This window comes from Mauremys reevesii, linkage group 1 (assembly GCF_016161935.1).
Source record: "Mauremys reevesii isolate NIE-2019 linkage group 1, ASM1616193v1, whole genome shotgun sequence".
In the NCBI taxonomy this organism is placed as follows: domain Eukaryota; kingdom Metazoa; phylum Chordata; order Testudines; family Geoemydidae; genus Mauremys; species Mauremys reevesii.
In genome coordinates, this window is record NC_052623.1 from 150,821,962 (window position 1) to 150,840,206 (window position 18,245).

Genomic DNA, 18,245 nt, shown 5'->3' on the forward strand with positions numbered 1-18,245 from the left:
GTTTGAAGACATAGTGTCAGCTTTTTATCCAGGCTCTTTTCATTACTTCTCCCTGTTGGTGTTGCAGCACATGCTGTGAATGACCTCCAGAGATTCCTCAAGCTATATGCAGAGAGTAAATTGAATCTGAAAGCTTTATTGGACAAGTTTGTCTTTCAGCTTGTGTCTGATGTCAGCTGTATTGAAAAATAAGACTTCTCATGAAGCTGGGTCCTGACCTTGAAACATCTCCAATCAAAAGGTAAGAGATTCAGTTTTGTGCCATACCACTCGTTGTTAAATGTGGCACATGCAACAAAAAGGGGCAAAGACTTAAACAAAAATATTTTAAACGAAAAGGAAACCATCAGATGGAATAATCAGATAGCTGCTTCTCTTTGGGCTGTGATTTCCTCAGATATCATCAATTAAGCAGCACCAGACTGTCATTATTTGGAATGGGAGGTCTCCACGGAAAACAAGATGCTTCAGAATGTGGTGCTGGTGATTCTAGAGGTAGAATTCTCTTTCTTGCAAATTTACCAATGCCCTAAATACTGTTCAGAAGAAATACACTGTTAGAGGTGATCAGGGGCGGCTCTAGCCATTTCGCCGCCCCAAGCACGGCGGCACGCTGCAGGGGGCGCTCTGCTGGTCGCCGGTCCCACGGACGTGTCTGCGGATGCTCCACCGAAGCCGCGGGACCAGCGGACCCTCTGCAGGCATGCCTGCGGGAGGTCCACCGGAGCTGCCTGCCGCCCTCCTGGGACCGGCAGAGCGCCCCCTGCGGATGCCGCCCCAAGCATGCGCTTGGCGTGCTGGGATCTGGAGCCACCCCTGGAGGTGATTTTTGTCTTGTGAACAAGATGTAAAACTAAGATCCTGAGAATTTGTCATATTAGATGGACCCAGTAGCCATTATAACTTCCTATCTGCACCTGCTGAACTCTTGTACAGTCTAGCTGCACAACATTAAATAACTACAGTAACTCCTCATTTAACGTTGTCCCTGTTTCAATGTTATGTCCCTGCTCAATTAGGGAACATGCTCGTTTAAAGTTGTGCAATGCTCCCTTATAACGTCGTTTGGCTGCCTGCTTGTAAGATTCTGTGGAAGAGCAGTGACTTTACAAGGGAGCATTGCACAAGTTCCGCTTCTCTGTCTCCTCCCCCACCCTCCCAGCACTTCCCCCACCGCCAAACATCTGTTTGGCAGCACTTAGGACTCTCTGGGAGGGAGGGGGAGGAGAGGAGACACAGTGCTTCCCTGCTCCTGCCCCTCCCTTCCAGAAAGTCCTAAGCCCGAAGTGCTGGGAGGGAGGGGGAGAAGCGGAGATGCAGGACTTCCCTGGTCCTGCCCCTCCCTCCCAGAAAGTCCTAAGCGCCGCTAAACAGCTATTTGGAGGTGCTTAGGACTTTCTGGAAGGGAGAGGGAGGAGCAGAGACACGGTGCTTTCCCGCTCTGACCCTCCCTCCCAGAAAGTCCTAAACACCGCCAACAACTGTTCGGCGGCATTTAAGATTTTCTGGGGGAGCGGAGGGGGGCAGGAGTAGAGATGCGGGGCTTCCCTGCTCCTCCCCGTCCCTCCCAGCGCTTTGTGCTTAGGACTTTCTGGGAGGGAGGGGCAGGACCAGGGAAGTCCTGCATCTCCGCTTCTCCCCCTCCCTCCCAGAAAGTCCTAAGCACCGTCAAACAGCTGTTTGGCGGTGCTTAGAACTTTGCGGGGGGAGGGATGTGGCGTGCTCTAGAGAGGAGGTGGAGTGGGGGTGGGAAGAGGTGGGCCTGGAGCATTCCCGACAAAATCTGAGCCTGTTCTCCGGGGAAGCTGCAGCTACTGCTGCAAATGTGCTTCCTAGTGTCCTTGCCTGCAGCGGGCTGTGCCTGTGTGGGGTAAGCCAGGGGCACTTCCCAACCACAATACAGTACAGTGCTGTACAGTATATAATGCATTTTGTCTGCCCCCCCAAAATTTCCTAGGAACCTAACCCCTTGCATTTACATTAAATCTTATGGGACAATTGGATTCGTTTAACCCTGTTTCACTTAAAGTTGCATTTTTGAGGAACATAACTACAAGGTTAAGTGAGGAGTTACTGTACCAGATATGTTGTATGTGATGTATTTCTGTTATAGTGGGAGTCTCGTAGGGCACTCTATACATAAGATTATGTTAAGTCTTTCATTATGACCCCATGAATTCATATGCTTCTAAATTTCTGGGAAATTCCTCTTTGGGAATATTTTTTTCTATGCTTAGTCTCAGCCAGATGTACATTTTTGAAAGTTAATGAGCATACTCCTATCACCCATATGCATATATATTGAATATTTTATTCCTATATTGGACTTATATCTTGCTACTTAAATGTATCTTCTGATACATTAATTTAACTCAGGAAATGTATACTGTCATAGTTCAGGGCAATTATGCCTCTATTCCCCTTCCATGGTCCAGCAAGGGCACCCTCTCTAGTCTCGAAAGCTGTCACCTGCCCTGGGTGAAGCCCTGTCTCTCTCCCTCTCCTGACCAGGGTATTTCCAGGCTGCACAGTCCCCTCACTGCACTGTGTTATTCCCCAGAACACAGGCTGCCTAAGGAGGCCTGCTTCATTTCTCTCCTCAGAGAAGGTACACAGTGTAATTGCCACAGTTACGTTACAACACAGTAGGCACATTTATTCTTAAAATGGAAGCATTACAAAGAAGATATATTAAATATATCAAAAACAATAAAAGAACCTACACATAGGGTAATCAGCTTACCAGAGATCACCCCATCATTGTTTGGTGATTAGTCCTTCAAACCTCACAGGGGTTTTCACTGTGGTCACAAGTTCATAACAGCTTCAGCTCAGAACCAGCAACTAAGGGTACGTCTACACTACGGGATTATTCCAAATTTACATAAACCGGTTTAGCAAAACAGATTGTATAAAATCGAGTGCGCGCGGCCACACTAAACACATTAAATCGGTGGTGTGCGTCCACGGTCCGAGGCTAGCATCGATTTCTGGAGCGTTGCACTGTGGGTAGCTAATCCGTAGCTATCCCATAGTTCCCGCAGCCTCCCCCGCCCCTTGGAATTTCCGGGTTGAGATCCCAGTGCCTGATGGGGCAAAAATCATTGTCACGGGTGGTTCTGGGTAAATGTCGGCAGTCACTCCTTCCTCTGGGAAAGCAACGGCAGACAAGCATTTCGCGCCTTTTTTCCCTGGATTGCCCTGGCAGATGCCATAGCATGGCAATCATGGAGCCTGTTTTGCCTTTTGTGACTGTCACCGTATGTGTACTAGATGCCGCTGACAGAGGCGATTCAGCAGCGCTACACAGCAGCATGCTTTGCTTTTGCATGACAGCAGAGATGGTTACCAGCCATACTGTACCATCTACCATACCATAAATTGGTAATAAGATGATCATGGCTACCAGTCCTTTTGCACTGCACCATTTGCTGCTGTCATAAGTGCCCCTGGCTGAGATCAGCCAGGGGCACAAAGCAAATTGGGAATGACTCCTGAGTCAATCCCTCCTTTAGTATCTAAAAATAGAATCAGTCCTGCCTAGAATATGGGCAAGTGTACTAGAGAACCACTGTATCATAGAACCAGAGAGCACAGCTGCTCTGTGTCAGATCCTGCAGAAATTATGAGCTGTATGCTATTCACAGGGGGTGCTCCTGCAACAACCCCACCTGTTGATTCCATTCTTCCCCCAGCCTTCCTGGGCTACCATAGCATTGTCCCCCCACTTGTATGATGAAGTAATAAAGAGTGCAGGAATAAGACACAGTGACTTGTTAGTGAGAAATGAGTGGAAGGCAGCCTCCAGCTGCTATGATAGTCCAGACAGGACATTAAGCAGTGTGGAGGAGAGGAGCCCAGCATCCCGCTGCTAGTCCAGGGGCAATTGAATCATTTTTTTTTTACACATGAAGGGTGGGGGCTGATGGAGCTCAGCCCACTGTTGCTATGATGAAGACGGTTACCAGCCATACTGCACCATCTACCAGGAAAAATTAGGAGCAGGCGCCCTTGATCGACTTCACGGATGCTAGTCGGCATGGTTACCAGTCCTTTTGCACTGCCCCATGTGCCAATAGGCTGATGATGACGATGGATATCAGCCATATTGTACCATCAGCCACCCATGGCGGGCGGGGAGCAAGGATGTTGGTGTTGAGTGCTGCAGCATCGCATCTATCTGCAGCATTCAGTAAAGATAGGGTGACATGTAAAAGAGTCAAGAGAGGATTGTTTTCCCTTTCACTTCTGAGGGTGGGTGGGGGGGTGCGTAAATTGCCGAGCTATGCCCTGACCCACCGCAGACACTGTGTTTGACCCTAGAAGCATTTGGAGCTCAGCCAAGAATGCAAATGCTTTTCGGAGACTGCAGGAACTGTGGGATAGCTTGAATCCTCCAGTCCATGAGCGTCCATTTGATTCTTTGGCTTTCCGTTACGTTTGTCACGCAGCAGTGTGCTGAGTCCCTGCTATGGCATCTGTCTGGAGATTTTTTAAAAATGATTTTGAATTTCGTCTTCTGTAATGGAGCGCTGATAGAACAGATTTGCCTGCCCTTACAGCAATCATATCTGCATGGTCCATGCTGGAGCTTTCTTTATTTTCATTTTTAACTGCGTCGCCACACGTGCTGATCGGAGCTCCACGCTGGGCAAACAGGAAATATTCAAAAGTTTGCGGGGCTTTTCCTGTCTACCTGGCCACTGCATCCGAGTTCAGATTGCTGTCCAGAGCGGTCAGTGGTGCACTGTGGGATACCACCCAGAGGCCAATACCGTCGATCTGCGGCCACACTAACCCTAATCCGATATGGTAATTCCGATACTAGCGCTACTCCTCTTGTTAGGGAGGAGTACAGAAATCGATTTAAAGAGCCCTTTATATCGATATAAAGGGCCTCTCAGTGTGGACGGGTGTGGCGTTAAATCAGTTTTACACTCCTAAAACTGGTTTAAACGCTTAGTGTAGACCAGGCCTCAGTCTTATGGGACCTCAGTGGGCCAAAGACCCAATCCTTTCTTCTTGCACTATAGGTCCTGGATCAGAAAGGAGGCCCTAAAGTCAGTTTTAACTCAGGTATTTAACTAAACATCCTTTTTTTGTCTGTTGGTTCCTGGAGAATCCAGTTTGAACCAGTATAGGTGAGCCTTTCTGCAAGTTGTGGTAGCTCTCTGGACCTGTTACAATTTGCTTAATCATCCTCCACTGTTCTTAGTTCCTGGAGGGCTGGAAATATATACAGTGTCTCAGTAGTACATAAACATTTGCTTTTTTAATATAATGAACTCCTAAAATACTTAAACCTAATCCAATAAGGTTTAATTTAATTCAATAGGTTTGTCCAGAAGATTGTCATATCTGTCACACATACAATAAAATATACAAGGTTTAGAATACTGAGAATTTCACATTACTCTGAGAAACTTGATTTCAAATTACATTAATGGATGTCTTCATATGTACATGTATAGGATCCAGGTAGGGGGAGGCCAACAGCAAACTAACAGGCAAATATGTCCCCGCTAAGAAGACCTGCAAACTGGCCCTGTCCAGAGGGCAGGATTCCTCCCTTTCCCTGAGGTGCCAGGTCAGGGACGGAGCCACTTCACTCAATGTATAAGGCACATATCACAGAGCCTTGAATCAGAGCAAACAAACTGTCATAAAAACAACGTCTCTGGGGCCTGCAACCTGTAGCAGGCAAAATGGCGTATGGTCTCCCCTCCTCAATTTCCTTTTTCTGTTTGTATAACCCAGCCTTAGGGTGGAGCAGGGCTTCTTACTTTCACCCAGGCTGTTTTGGCTGCAAGTGCCAGACTGTCCCTTAAAGGTATAGTACACCCCTTCAGAGAGCAATACATGTTTGCACAATCACAGTGTGTACTATACACACAGTGACTGTTTCGCAGGGCAACAGCCATGAAACACCACTAAAGGGAAAACTAATTTCTAATGTGTATCTTGATAAAGCTGAATTTTTTTTTAATTTTGTATTTTTCTATAGTTCCTGGAGACAATCCATACTGAATAGTAAATTAGTCAACTATATATTTAACAAGAAAAATAAAAATGAACCGAAAAGTTGATATACAGGTAACGTATTATTATAATTATTGTCAATTTGTATGACTGTAACAACTAAAAGCCCTAGTCACGGACCAGGACCCTATTGTGCTAAATGCTGTACACACACAGAACAGCTACATTTGTGATGCAGGAACCCTAACTTTTGCATTCTTTAAACATTATTATATTAGCTATTTAATCTTAATGTTCCATCAGTTTATTCATTTTTTCCATTTAGTTTTCTATATTCAAAAAAAAGAAAGGAAGGACTAAAAACAAGAAAAAAAGAACCTTCCAATGAGTCCACATGTTTGGGGACACATGTACAACATTTCTATTAAGCCCTGTACAATATATCTATAGATTTCACACACTTTTAACTGTACCAATAACGCATGGGGTGTACCTCATCCAGTGCACTAAATGCCTCCAACAACAACTATGCATGTAAAACAAGACAATCACTATGCTCTCAAATGAGCTCACACAATATCACATCATCTGTGCACAAACACTTTTCATAAAACAATCACTCCATATCTGAACTCTGAGTCCTTGTTCTCAAAAAAAAAAAAAAAACCTGCACACATTCAAGAGACAACTGTGGGAGCTTAAATTCATATCTACACTAGATACTAAATATCACGATCTTAATAAAGACAGTGGATTTATAGTTTATTACAACCATCTGTAACCCATTAACACCCCCTTTTTGTCCTATGACTGCAGAGGTGTTAACTGGCCACTTCACCTTGACTGGTCTCTTACAATACGTGGTAACTACTTTATGCTAAACAATCTGTTCCATCTTGTATTTGGCTGTGATCCTCTGAGTACCTTTTCCAGACCTGAAGAAGAGCATTGTGTGGTTCAAGAGCATGTGTCTTTCACAAACAGAAGTCAGGCCAGTAAAAGATGTTACCCCACCTACCTTACCTCTCTAATATCCTGGCACCAACACAGCTACAACATCACATCAAACACTTAGGTTAAATGTTAATACTTCCTAAACCGGACATGCATGTTGTAGTGTTTTTTTCCCAACTGTACACTTCTAGTCCCCATTACATTTTGTACTGTACTGTATACTTTTAAGATAAGCCTAAGGTTTTTGTTTTTCAAATGAAAACCTCTTTTTTTCAAACCTATTATAGAATCTTAGGACTGGAGGGGACCTTGAGAGGTCATCTAGTCCAGTCCCCTGCACTCATGGCAGGACAAAGTATTATCTCTAGACCATCTCTGACAGGTGTTTGTCTAACCTGCTCTTAAAAATCTCCAATGATGGAGATTCTACAACCTCCCTAGGCAAGTTATTCCAGTACTTAACCATCCTGACAGGAAGTTTTTCCTAATGTCCAACCAAAACTGCTCATTTAAATTGAAATTGAAATTTAAGCCCATTGCTTTTTGTCCTATCCTCAGAGGTTAACAAGACCAATTCACCCTCCTCCTTGTAACAACCTTTAGTATACTTGAAAACTGTTATGTCCCCTCTCAGTCTTCTCTTCTCCAGACTAAACAAGCACAGTTTTTTCAATCTTCCTTCATGATTCAGATTTTCAAAACCTTTAATCATTTTTGTTGCTTTTCTCTGGACTTTCTGCTGTTTGTCCACATCTTTCTGAAATGTGGTGCCCAGAGCTGGACACAATACTCCAGTTGAGGCCTAATCAGTGCAAGTAGAGCAGAAGAATTACTTCCCCTGGCTTGTTTACAACACTACCACTAATACATCCCAGAATGTTGTTTGTGGGTTTTTTCAGTGTTACACTGTTGACTCATATTTAGCTTTTGATCCAGTATGACCCCCAGACCTTTTTCTGCAGAATTCTTTCCTAGACAGTCATTTCCCATTTTGTATGTGTGCAATTGAGGTGCATCAAAAGCAATGATCTTAATTAAGAGCTGCTAACATAAAATTTTAAAGGGACACCAACTCAAAACCTAGTTAATTTTAAAATAATGAGTTAAAAGTAATTTCAGTATTATACCTAATCCTACGTACTCCTGCTACTGATTTGTGGTTTTAAAAATCACATTTTTTTTCTTGCTTGCTTTTTTCCTGTTAAAATACCCACAGAAACAAGCTGCCTGACTAAATATTCAGTGGAAAAGTGAAACTAACCGTATATAAAGTGTCAAATGCTTGAATTAAGCCAACTACATTAATAGAGACAATAATTTTAATTACAGTAATTATAGGCATGACTTGTAAAAATATCAGTCAAAACATTTTCAGACAGAAGTGTGATATTTATGTTTTCAATGTTCCATTGCCTTTAAAAATTTTCTGTAGCTCGGACAAAGTGTGATTTAAAAAAAAATGTTTTAAGGAATTGTAATTTCAGATGTCCTTACTTAACAACAAGGAATTTTGAACAAACTTACTAAAATAAATCCACACTGGATGTAAATGAATCATGGAAAATATAATCTATGGATGAAAGCTATGAGTGCAAGAAAACAGGACACTGAAATTGTGTTACAAACCTCAGTGTAACATGCTACCAAACACACACCTTACCTTATATAGTATACCTACAATTATACAAATGTAGCACTTTTGAATCAATGTATTAATGTGTATAAAGATACTATTTAACATTTTTATGATGTATTAATGTGTTTAAAGATATTGAAATTTGTCTCCATGGTGCATTAGCACATTACACAACCACTGCATTTTCCCTCTCTGTTTATAGTATTTTTCATACTACAGAGGTGTGTTGTTAATGATGTTCATATAATTTCATGTTCCAACTATTAATGGATAGTGGGCACAATTTGCCTTTTGAATCATCTTCCCTGGGAAGTCAAGTTTAGCTGAGGTGTCTGACATACCCTACAGCCAAGTACATTTTCCTACCTGGAAAGTAGTCTTCTATTCATTATGCCTGAAGGCATACTGGCCCAGTGGGATATTAGCAACCTTTGTAGTACCTTCTCTGTGTCCAAGAAACACTTACACACATACCCACAGAATTATAAACCTAATTCTATCCTGTTCCCTACCCCCACCACATCATCTCTCAAGGAGAGATACACAAGATGGTATGTTTACTAAGGGCCTCCTGGCAAAAGCCCTGTAAGTAGACTAGACAGAGTGACACTTGACATGTAGCAAGGCCAGCTATTTATTTTTTTGTTCTCTGATCTGACATGTAGATGTGAACAGCATTACATTCTGGCTGTCACACAAGTCTCTACAGTATATAATAATCAACAAGAAGTATTGCCACTGCTTCACAGAGTCTTTTTCAAACCACAATGGAGTGCCATCCTTAATTCTGGGCTCCACTTTTACAGTTCATCTAGTTTTCTGGGTGACTAAGGCCTCTTTGTACAGTAGTGGTTAACACTCTGTGCAACAGTGAATATATTCTTTTTTTTTTCCCCCCTCTGGAGGTCAGTTTACATATGTAAGTTTTTCTTTGTTTCTCCTGAAGATATAGTGTGAAATCCTGTACCCACTAATTCAATAGCAAACTCCCATTGACCTCACCAGGGCTAGGATATCATGCTTGGTGTTTTATGCTAGTTGAAACTGTATGGAACTATCAACACATTTTGCAGATTTTTTTAATTATTAGTATGCAATATAAAGGAAAATCGTAAGGAGGGGCACTAGCTTCAAAAGATGTATGTTTACCCAACTACACATGCAAGAGTACAGTGTTTGAAAATTGGGTTTAAACAGAGTTTTGATAAATTGGAATCTAATTTTGTTTAAACAGCCAGTGTGGATGAGCCTAGCACAGTAAAAATTGTAGCACAGGTAATATCTAACAATGGTTCTAACAGTTTTGCCCAATTTATTCAGAATCATATTTTAATATGGTCTTAAAATACAGTTTCCTCATAAACTTAGATACAGAGTAAGAGAAGTACTAAGAAGTAAAAGGAGGTCAGAAGACAGGCAGTCTGTGAGGATGGAACCAAAATAGCTGGCTGCAGTTACTGAGCAGCTGTACCATTATGCTGGATAAAGGTACAGTTCAGTTCTTGATCAACTTAGAGCCCTTCTAAGCACAGAGTTCATGAAACTGACTACGTTTCTATTTAAATCCAGCCCACAGAGAGTTTATTAGTTGTAATAATATAGTACATGAGAAACATGGCTTTAGTCTCAAAAATTTTCAGAAGTACGTACAGAACAAGAAGTTTTATGAACATGTGCCATTTTCTGTCTTTGCCAAAAACAGCACCTTTAGGATGGGCTTCACTCGTGTTTTCAAAGGGCTTGCTAAATGGCATGAACAGCTAACTGAATCCCATCACCTGAATTTTCATGTGAAATAGGCAAATGACAGCTAAAACTGATATTACAGTTAAAATGGTGGCATTACAATAAATAATCTCGAATAAGTGCTATTGGCACTAGAAAGAAACTCAGTCTTAGTTCTTGCCCAATCCTTTATAAAACCCCAATACCTTCATTTTATGTATTTATGTTTTCATCTCCTTAAACTGAGAAGTGCTGGTAATTCACATTATACATTTGCAAGTAAGGAACATACATAATTTTCAATTCTGAGGTTAAAGATAATGAGTTAGTGTAGGGATCTGAACTTCTGTGACATCTCTTTCTTTTCTTGTTCTTTCCATTATCGTTTTAACAACAAATTTAGAACTCAAAATAAATGAATCTGATAAAGCCAGCTGAATGCAAAACCTGACACAGCAAGTTTAGTGGCCCAGCATGGCAAAAAAAACCAACCGTTTAGACAACATATGCAGTTCTACGATGTCATTAAATGAGATTCTCTGGCTTGCCTCACAACTCACTACAAAATCAATGTACGGCACTTTCCTTGTGTCATAGAGTCATTTTTAAACCATTAGTGGTGTTTACTTCTTATAATGAAATTGGAAAGTTTGTCACCAGAGCCCTGACTGAACTAGGTGACAATTCTAAATTAGTAAGTTTCTAAGTGTCATGAAAGAGATGTCTGCATTGTTTTAACTGATGTACCAATGACCATGTTCTGGTGGAGCCAGGACTGTCTCTTAATCTTACTAGGTTCAATCCTGAAAAATCAAGTCACATGTTTTTTGTTCTCTTTAGAAGATGGAGTTGTTTACTTTCCTGCACATCAGGCTTTTCTGCTTTAGTATGCTAGAAAATCACAGCTACTGCTAGAGGTCATGGGCTTCTCTACTATCTGCTTTTGATACACATTAGCCACAAAAAAAGGCTAGTGTAAAGAGAATACTTAGAAAATAAAAAAAAAAACAAAAACAAAACATGTAGATAACAATTCAGATCTTCCTTCTTCTGACTGCACCATGAATCCCTCCCATCACTGCATGTTCCTCTTTACCAGCTTATGACACTGAAAGCATTAAAAGCATTTCCAGGACAATGAAATGGAAATTTCCAACGTCACTCTAATTCCTAGAATGCTTGTGAAGAGTAATATTTTAAAAAGTCAACAGTAAGCCAGGCTTTGCTAACTTAGCAGCTGGGACACATCATACAATATAAAAACAAAACTGTGAAAAATGAACCAAACTCAAAACCAGCATGTCTCTTGTTTTCTACCACATGGCTAGTGTCCAAATCCCTTGGGGTCAGCTTTAAAAAGCTCAGCCTGAATTTTCACAACACAGTTCTACTTTTTTTATTTACATGTGTAAACCCATTTAAAATGTATCAATACTGAAGCACTTACGGAAACCAGAAGGGGTAAGTCCCGGTGCTCCTGAAGCTGGCTTTCCCTTTAGCGCTTGAATTAAATGGTTTACTGTCGTCCAGTCAGCTCTCAAGTCTTCTAATTTTCTCTAGAACAGGAAAGTATGCATATTATTCATTCGGTAAATCTTTGTTAAAAGAGGTAGCATTTGCTACATGAAGGAACACGAGATGTCTGCAGCACTGTTACTTTAAAAGAGTGAGAGGTCTTTTCCTACTGCATGTTTGCTTATTTTTCATGTTCAGGTATAGTCTCTCTATCATTGCATGTATACAGTTTTCTTCATATTGTGGAGCTGCCCAACACCACAAATTCAGAAACAGGAACTATTTTGTATTAACAGGAGGGACAATAACTTATCATACCCAGACAAGGGTGAGAAAGGAAAAATAGCTCCTTAACCTTCTTGAAGAGGACAGACCAATTTCATGTTTGTTACATGTATGTAATAGGTACTTGTGTGTTTTATCAAGTTTTATGAGCAGGAATTTGGGATGGTCATCATTTTGCTAATGAAGCCACAAGCGAGTTGTTTAGGTCATCCCAAACAAAAGCCAATAAGACCTTCATACTATATGACACCATGACTTGTTCTGAACATTACACATATACTAAAGGGTCTTATGAGTGTTTTAGAGTAGCATAATATTATGTTCTGTGTGCACAATGTTGTGACTAAGTCCAAAACTAAGCAAGAGGGCATAAACTTCATCACTCCTGGAATAGTGCAGGGAGGCATTTTAACTCAGACAGTGCTCTAGTAACAATTCCTACTCTGCTTCCTTCTTGCTCTGGAGAGGGGAGGATCATTCTGATGGAAGGATTGGGGAGAAAAACATAGTAAGTTGTTGTTGGCCTGTACCAAAAGCAAATGAAAACATTTACATTTTGGCTCAGCTGTACTGACCAGAAAGTAGGAAAGATGGACCCAAGATTCTACCCCTTATCTGCTCATTCCCTGCCTACATGTTGCAAGGAGCAGTAAATGAGTATACCGCATCCACTCCTTCCGAATGCCCAGCCCCAAGCTTCAGGTAGACCATGCATAGGTGCTGGGACCATTCTTATTTCCTCTTACTTCCCTGCATAGACACATAGTCCAAGTCACTATCTAGCCCTGAATAACGAATGGTTTGTACTAAGCAAAATGATTTAGCTACCTTGAGTCAAACTATACAGGACTCAACAGGAGAAAGAAAAAAAACAGAATACCTTAAAAAAACCCCAATGTTTCTAAAAATGACTTCAAAAATTTTCCTATACTTGAAAATTATCCAACTTCAGAATCTGATTTCTCAATACTTCCCAGAGCTAGAAACAAGTGAGTTTGCTCAATTGAAGAGGCGAAATCTAGCTTGGTAGGGTTGCATGACACTGGCCCATAAACATATTACCCATAGAGGCCGGACTATTGCCTGTTCTGCACCTGGGCCAGTGTTGCTGTTTTTATTGTTGTAGTTATGGGGACAGGAAATTCCACATTTAGGAATAGATAACATCTTTGTTGCTGACTGATTATTATTAAATTGTAGTTGTTTAAACTGCTCAAAGTTTGGAATATTGAAAGTTAAGTCCCAGCAGATAACACGATCAAAGATGCATGATAAATGCAGTCTACCACAATACTGTTATTTTATCACATGGGTATCACCATCATATATGTGCTATGTTTCTGTGTGAGTGGATTTATACACACACTTACACTTTTTCCACATGGCCAATAGCTCCAGTCCATTCAATATGTTTTAACCCTAGACATTTATCCCAGAATTGAAGCTGAGGAAAAGACAGCTACTCTAATAATTATTCATTAAATAATAGGAGAGAGGTCTTAAACAAAAGTTTAAAAGATTACACAACTAAAACCTAGTCTTTTTTAATAATTTGGTGAGTTATATTTTTCTTATGTGTAGTGTTGGTCCCGCCAAATAAAAATCTCACTGTTGTAGTTGCTTTACTCACTCATTCACGTTGACAGGGGCCACAGATTTGTTCCTGACTATGATACAATGCAGAAAGCGCTTGTCATGGCCCCTGAGAAACGTAATGTTTAAGACACAGTAGAACATGGAAGGGAGTATTTATCTCTAAATTCTTCAAACAGAATTACATTTTAATCTACTTCTGCATCTTCAGTAAATTAGCATGATTATTGTAAAAAGTTCACACATTTAAAAGGATTAAATTTGTGAAAGTGAATGAAAAATGCTATAATAGCCCTACAGTTTTGGTGACAACTCAGGTTAGCAAGAAATGTTATATTTACTTTGAACTTAGGCACACTTCAGTTTAAGTTATGCAATGTTCAAATGAATCTCTGTGGAAGCACTTGAATATTTGTAACAAGATAGAAATATTAAGAGAGAGGTACTGCATAATATACAATGGCCCTGAGCACAATACTGAGAGAAAGGAGACATAGTTCTAATCATGGCTCTGACGCTGACTCTGTCTGGCCTTAGCTTGGTAACTTTTCTCTCATGTGTTGGTGTCTGAATTTTCCTACCTGTAATGTTAGTGCATTAAACACTTACATTAGATCAGGGTGCTGGGTAGGTGGGGGGGGGTTACTGTATGTAAAGTGCTTTGCAGTGTAGAGTACTATGTAAGTACCTGATTCCAGGGCAACTGATGGTATGCAAGCAGAGTGCTGTGTCTGTGTGCTGTCAATCACCAGATTGGGGCCATTATGTATAGTTGTTATTACCACATTCAAAAAACCTCAACCCCTCTGAGCTACATTATTTTATAAAAATGGCTCCAAAACTATACAAACCACATCATAACAATGAGTGCTTTGCACTACTAACGTAGCATAATACTTTTTTTTTTTAAGGGATCACATTTTCTATCCTATTCTCTACCATGCCCATTACCATATATTCAAGGGCCTTCATAAATCAATGCTACAAACCAACAACAAGACCAGTCTGCCTAAAGTGAACTCACTCTCTCCAGGTTACCATGCAAACTGTTTTCCCACCCTAGCCCTCAAAATTAAGGAAGCTTCTAGAGTCACTGGGCTAACATCACTTTTCACACTTTCCTCAAATAAATAAATATATATATATATATATAAAACAGATGGAGATGGCACCAAACTATCGCTCCAATTTTTAGTGACAGCTAAGAAATAAGTTGTGTACCTTATCATCATCATCAAGCAACATTTATATAATACCATAGGTCTAAGGCAGTGCTTTCTAAACATAGAAAAAAGTAAGTTTCCCGACTACCTTTTGGGTGTTACACGTGGCAGCTGTTGAAACAAATGCTTAATTAAATACTGGTAAACAAATATGTTACTAGAGGCAAATATGACAAAGAGGCCATTGGTGATTCACTGCTGCTCTGTGTCAGCTATTCTTGCCAGGCCTGACATACTCACTACTTCCCTAACACACTGTTGTCATAATCTGTATCTAAAAGATGTCATGGAAGGTATCGGATACAAAGTGGTAATACACTGGTCCTGAAAGTCATTGTGGGGTGAATGTACAGGGTGTGTACAAAATTATAAATATGTGCTAGAATTATGTTCTTTAAATATGTTTGGCAGACAGGGCCTACATGCAGTCTGACCTAGACAAATGAATGTGAATTTGCTTCTCTGACCAGCCTGGGCATTAGGCAGAGACAATGAAGCACATTTATAGGGAAGGTAAACAAAGCCATCAGGGGAACAAGTGGAGAAAGATGATCACTTAGCAGTCTCCATGGGGAATGGAGACTGCACCCCCCTGGAAGCCTTCCTACATCTTAATTCAAGGTCAATGAACATTGGGAGGCTACTAGTGTGTGTCTGTGGGGGGGGGGGGGGTTAGTTTTGGCATCTTTCACCTAAAGAGACAAAGAAGCTGAGCACTTTGAATTTTGTGAAGGGTCCTCACCAGAAAGTCTGGTTAGTCATGCTGGAAAAGAGATTTGTGGAGAAACACTTCTTTGAACAAGAAACTCTAGTTTGTTAGATCAGGTTTTAGTCTTCGAAGCATATTTTTACTTTTGTTTGCTTCTAACCCTTTCTATCATTATTCCTTATATTTGGTATCACTTAAACCTATTTCTTCTTGTTTAATAAACTTGTTTTACTTTAACTATAAACCAATTCACTGCTTTGATTAAAATAGAGTGCTTGTTAACCCCAGTTAAGGTACTAAGCTGATGGGTATTGTCTTTTTAAGGGAGCAGCAAACTTAACTTCTGCGAGTTTCAGTGAGAAGGCTAGATATTGCAGAGAGAGGTATATATATAACAGAGAGGTATCTGAGGTACTCCGGAGTTAGGGTTCACGGACTGTTACTTGCTAGGCAAGGTGGGGAATGGCAGACTCTGGAAGAGTTTGCTGGAAGAGAAAACAAGCTGGTATGTTAGGGAGCTGAAACAGCTTGGCAGCAACAAAACTCTCAATTACTGAGGCTGAGAGGGGTAGCACAGGAACTCACAATCCTGGGAACCCCAGCAGATGGTCACACTTACTAAATCAAAATTCAATCCTTCTTTGAGGACACCTAAAGCATGATCCTTACAAGCACTGCAGTTTATATATAATGCCCTATTATCATGAATTCATGCAAAAGAAAAGAGACAAGCACTGTGGCAATAGATTTCCATTGTCCATCTTACCAAAGAACAGCTCATCTGGGACTGAGACAAGAATTTTTAAATGGAAAAGATAGCCTATCTAAATGATCAATTCTACATTCACTAGAGTGTCATTTTGAAGGCAGTTAGACATTAAAGAATTGATGAAGATTCCTTGGTAATATACAAACACTGATTCTGGTAACAGTGTTTGTTTGGAAAGGCAAGTAGGTTTAAGTGAGGTTTAATTTAGGTAGTTAAAAAAATAAAAAACAACTGGAAGAATAAAACATCCCTGGCTGTGACTGACTAACTGAAAATGACTAATGATGCTGTCATTTTGCAACTCTTATCTGATGAAATGATGGCTGGCAGATTGTAATAGCCCTCTTGTCTTCAGCAATTATTTTGTGTCAGTGGGTGGGGGTGGGGTGGGAAATAAACTTCCAGCCAAATGTAGAAACCAATGTAGGGATTTATCTTTTTTATTATTGTGTCAAAAATAATAAATTGGGAAAGAAAGCCCTTTTAGATATACAAAGCTTGAAGTAGGTGTGAAGCAACTGGGTTGCAGCTTTTGAAATTGACAAAACAAAATGATGGGAAAGGTCACTTAACTTTTCAGTATTTAGCTACTGTATTGTGTTAGTTTCACTTCACCATAGGGAAAACCTTTTATAGGCATTTCTAACAGGATATAAGAGAGATTATGCTTCCTATTCTTGGGCAATTCATGCCATACAATTCTCCACTTCCATTGTAGCTTAGATGAGAGAGAAATGTAATGCAGATATCTTGATCAAATTATTTTTCAGCTAAAAAAAATCCTGTAAAATTTCAGACTCATTTAACTTAGATGAGGGGAGAAACGCATGTGAATCGCATCAAACCTAGAGGTGGAGTACCCTCTGCCATGCCTGTCCAAACCAGAATGCCACATGTTAATATGAATCCTGTTTACACTTTAAGTGCATTGATATTTAACAAAAATATTTATATTTCAAAAAGTAGCTTTAGTCCTAACTTATTACAGATGTGCTTGGCAGTACCGTCTGTTATTAAAGTTGCCTGACATTAGAAGACGCTCTTTTCAGTTGCTTATAACTTTGCCAAATATTAAACACTTGAGCTGAGAGTCTCCACATCAGGTGTCTTCCTCAGGCTGAACTGTTTGGGAAAATTTCAGCCAAAATGGTTCATTTACCTCCAATAAATTGGAAGTATGTTGTTTTGCTCATGTTAAAAAATGTGAACATACAATGTCAGAATGTGAAGTGCTCTAGTGCTTCCCAATCTTTGGAGCAGAGACTTGAAAAAGGTACAGGGTATGTTTTTTGACATCCCAAAATGAAGTAGGGGGCTCTTTGGAAAAAGTAGTACTTGTCATTCAATTAAAGACTGTCTCATAATGCATACGCACTGGGGGGGGGGGGGGGATGGACAAATTAAGGCCGCACATGCAACCTAAATTATCACATTTTCTAACTTTTCAGTGCCTTATTTTGTAACCTTAATAATGTTCTTTTAACATAGCTATTTGGGGGAGGAGGATTTAATCTAATGCAAGAGATATAAAGTTGTTATAATTTCAACTGCACCTTTGCTGCAGAGAAAGGAATTGTTGCATTAGCTATAAAGACTTTCTTGGGACTTACAAATGGTGATTGGTACTGGAATTTACTCAGTAAGAACCACCACAAAGAGGCTCTCAATATAAACGGGTGAAAGCCTAGGAAAACTACATCAAAAAAGCAATTTCACATTCTGACATTGTATGTTCACATTTCTATTACTCACTGTATACCAGATAGTCACTGAGACAGAAATAAACTTCACAGGTTGGTCAATTAACTGAATGGCAGTGTAATGAAAAAAGTGAAATGCAATTAGAGGTGGATCAGA

General features: G+C 40.4%; 1 protein-coding gene and 1 long non-coding RNA gene across 26 annotated transcripts in view; one reads left to right on the forward strand and one right to left on the reverse strand.

Moving 5' to 3' along the window:
- DMD (dystrophin) overlaps positions 1-18,245 on the reverse strand; it is a 2,035,724-nt gene that overhangs the window by 564,417 nt on the left and 1,453,062 nt on the right. For all 25 annotated transcript variants that reach the window (XM_039486264.1, XM_039486496.1, XM_039486317.1 and 22 more), the window contains one exon: positions 11,742-11,850. In XM_039486264.1, coding sequence (XP_039342198.1) covers positions 11,742-11,850 — 109 coding nt within the window. The remainder of the gene's footprint in view (positions 1-11,741; positions 11,851-18,245) is intronic.
- On the forward strand, positions 101-6,093 carry LOC120371061. The gene is made up of 3 exons (XR_005584127.1): positions 101-241; positions 398-495; positions 6,005-6,093. It is a non-coding gene; the product is annotated as an uncharacterized LOC120371061 (long non-coding RNA).